The 2,443-nt window shown below is 33.5% G+C and overlaps 1 protein-coding gene across 1 annotated transcript in view; it reads left to right on the top strand.

Moving 5' to 3' along the window:
- Window positions 1-2,443, top strand: part of LOC137618513 (uncharacterized) — a 17,248-nt gene that overhangs the window by 13,996 nt on the left and 809 nt on the right. Inside the window, exon 7 of the mRNA XM_068348671.1 lies at window positions 1,233-1,474. Within this exon, the coding sequence (XP_068204772.1) occupies window positions 1,233-1,474 (242 nt within the window). The remainder of the gene's footprint in view (window positions 1-1,232; window positions 1,475-2,443) is intronic.

Here is a 2,443-nt window from a genome sequence, read left to right as displayed (position 1 = left end):
ACATTGGTTCTCGCAAGTATTGATTATTCCAAGATAACTGAAAATATTTTGTCTTCGATACTAAGAATTAGATTGAAGTCCTTTGAAACGTCAAAGTTAGATGTATAAAGAGAAAAGGAGTCTTTTGTTAATTAATTACTTTATTCTTCAATTTATTTAAATCCTCGATGATAAATTTTCCTGTCATGATTAAGAATAATAAAAAGAGGTAAGACACGCGATCTAGGACTGGAGTTCGAGACTCGAACTTCGAGTCCCACTCAAGCTCGATAGTTTCTTGTAGTGTCTGCAACCTCACCATCCTTGTGAGCTAAGGATGGGAGTTAGTGGGAACCTATGGGTCTAAATGCTATCAGCAGCAAATTGCCTGCCCCTCCCTGGTCCTAGATTGGGTAGAGAGGGGGCTTTAGCGCCGATCGTATGTATATTATTATTATTATTATTATCATTATTATTATTATTATTATTACTTGCTAAGCAACAACCTTAGTTGGAAAAGCAGGATGCTATAAGCCCCAGGGGCTCCAACAGGGAAAATAGCTCAGTGAGGAGAGGAAACAAGGAAAAATAAATCATTCAAAGAAGCGTAACAACATTAAAATATATATCTCCTATATAAACTATAAAAAACTAAAAAAAAAAGAGAAAGAGAAATAAGATAGAATAGTGTGCCTGCGTGTATCCTCAAACAAGAGAACTCTACCCCAAGACAGTGGAAGACCATGGTACAGAGGTTATGGCACTACCTAGGACTAGAGAACAATGGTTTGATTTTGGAATGTGGTTCTCCTAGAAGAGCTGCTTACCATAGCTATAGAGTTAGTCTCTAGGGCATTGTTACTGTCCCTTCCTTCTGCCATTCATGAGTGGCCTTTAAACCTTTGAGAGTCTTGAAGAATCTGTAAAAAGGTTATTTCTTCTTTCTTATTCCCGATATTTTGCCTTTGAACATTCATGTTTTTATATTTTCCATCCTTTCCCAAATGATTGAGACCCAACCCCTTCAGAGCATTGCCTCTAAAGCCTAAAGGGCCTGTCCATCGTCTGTCTATCACTCCCATCCCAACGGAAACTCCCTCGTAAGTCTTATGTTATTTTCTCAACTTGACCCTTTAGACAGAGCGAGATTTCCCTCCATTTTGAATATAAATCTTCCACTTCCTTCTCACTCTATTTAGAAGGGGGAGGACACGAAAGGGAATAATCCTTTTTGTTATATTCTTTTGTTCAAGACTCTTCTGAGTCTCGAAATAGGATTAAATGAACCGCGGTTTCATCAAAGCGAACCAGATTATCATCCCTTGTTAACTAACGAGATCTCTGTCTCTCTCCCCTTCCGGATTGTTACTCAGGACCCTAAATCCTCCTTCCTGATTATCACTGAGGGTTCCAGTCCTTCTTCCTCCTCCTCCTCCTCCTCCTCCTCCTCCTCCTCCTCCTCTTCCTCTCCCTCTTCTTCTTCTTCTTTTCTGTGGTGGGTTTCTTCTCATTGGAAGAGTTTTTGTCATTTAAATATTCATTTGCTTCAGAGGTTATGAGAACAAAGAAGCTCAAAATTCATTTGTTTTACCGAGTTTCTATTAATGCTCCTTTTTAATCTAGTATTTTGTAACAATACAAATATTCTATTCTTTCTTTTATTTATTTGGCAAATAGGACATTTTCAATATTTCGGTTTATTTTATGTCATTGTTAGAAACAAAATCTTAATTGCAATGTCTTGCTGACTAAGAAATGAACACTAAGCTCTTGGGGACGAAGAAGAGTCACAATGTGTCAGAAGTTGGAAGACTGTTAACGAAGAATATATTAAGCTGTCAATATGTTTAAAGGAAAGGGCAGACTAAGAACGATGGAACAGACCAAAGGGAAACAGAGGAGAATGTCAAAGAATATTTAAAAAATATATTTAAATATATATTTTTTTAATTTTGTAAGATGATATTCAATGAAATTCTGACAAGGCATAATCTGAAAATTTCTTGGTAATAGAGAACATATTGAAGGATATTGTTACTGAAGGCTTAAAGGTTTAAAGGTCACCCATGAATGACAGAGGCGACGGACAATTTGGACAATGCATTGGAGACTGCCTATATATATATATATATATATATATATATATATATATATATATATATATATATATATATATATATATATATATATATATATATACATATATATATATATATATATATATATATATATATATATATATATATATATATATATATATATATAAGATCAAGAAGAAAAAGCCGTCTGTTCGGAAATACACATAATGACCTCTCAGTTATATATATATATATATATATATATATATATATATATATATATATATATAATATATATATATATATATATATATATATATATATACATATGGACGATATCATATTTATGTTGCCATCCTAGAAAATTGTAATTGCTCTCTCTCTCT

Source organism: Palaemon carinicauda, chromosome 24 (genome assembly GCF_036898095.1).
Source record: "Palaemon carinicauda isolate YSFRI2023 chromosome 24, ASM3689809v2, whole genome shotgun sequence".
NCBI classification, from domain to species: domain Eukaryota; kingdom Metazoa; phylum Arthropoda; class Malacostraca; order Decapoda; family Palaemonidae; genus Palaemon; species Palaemon carinicauda.
The sequence above is the reverse complement of the archived record's forward strand: the minus strand, read 5'-3'. Positions and strand labels throughout refer to the sequence as shown.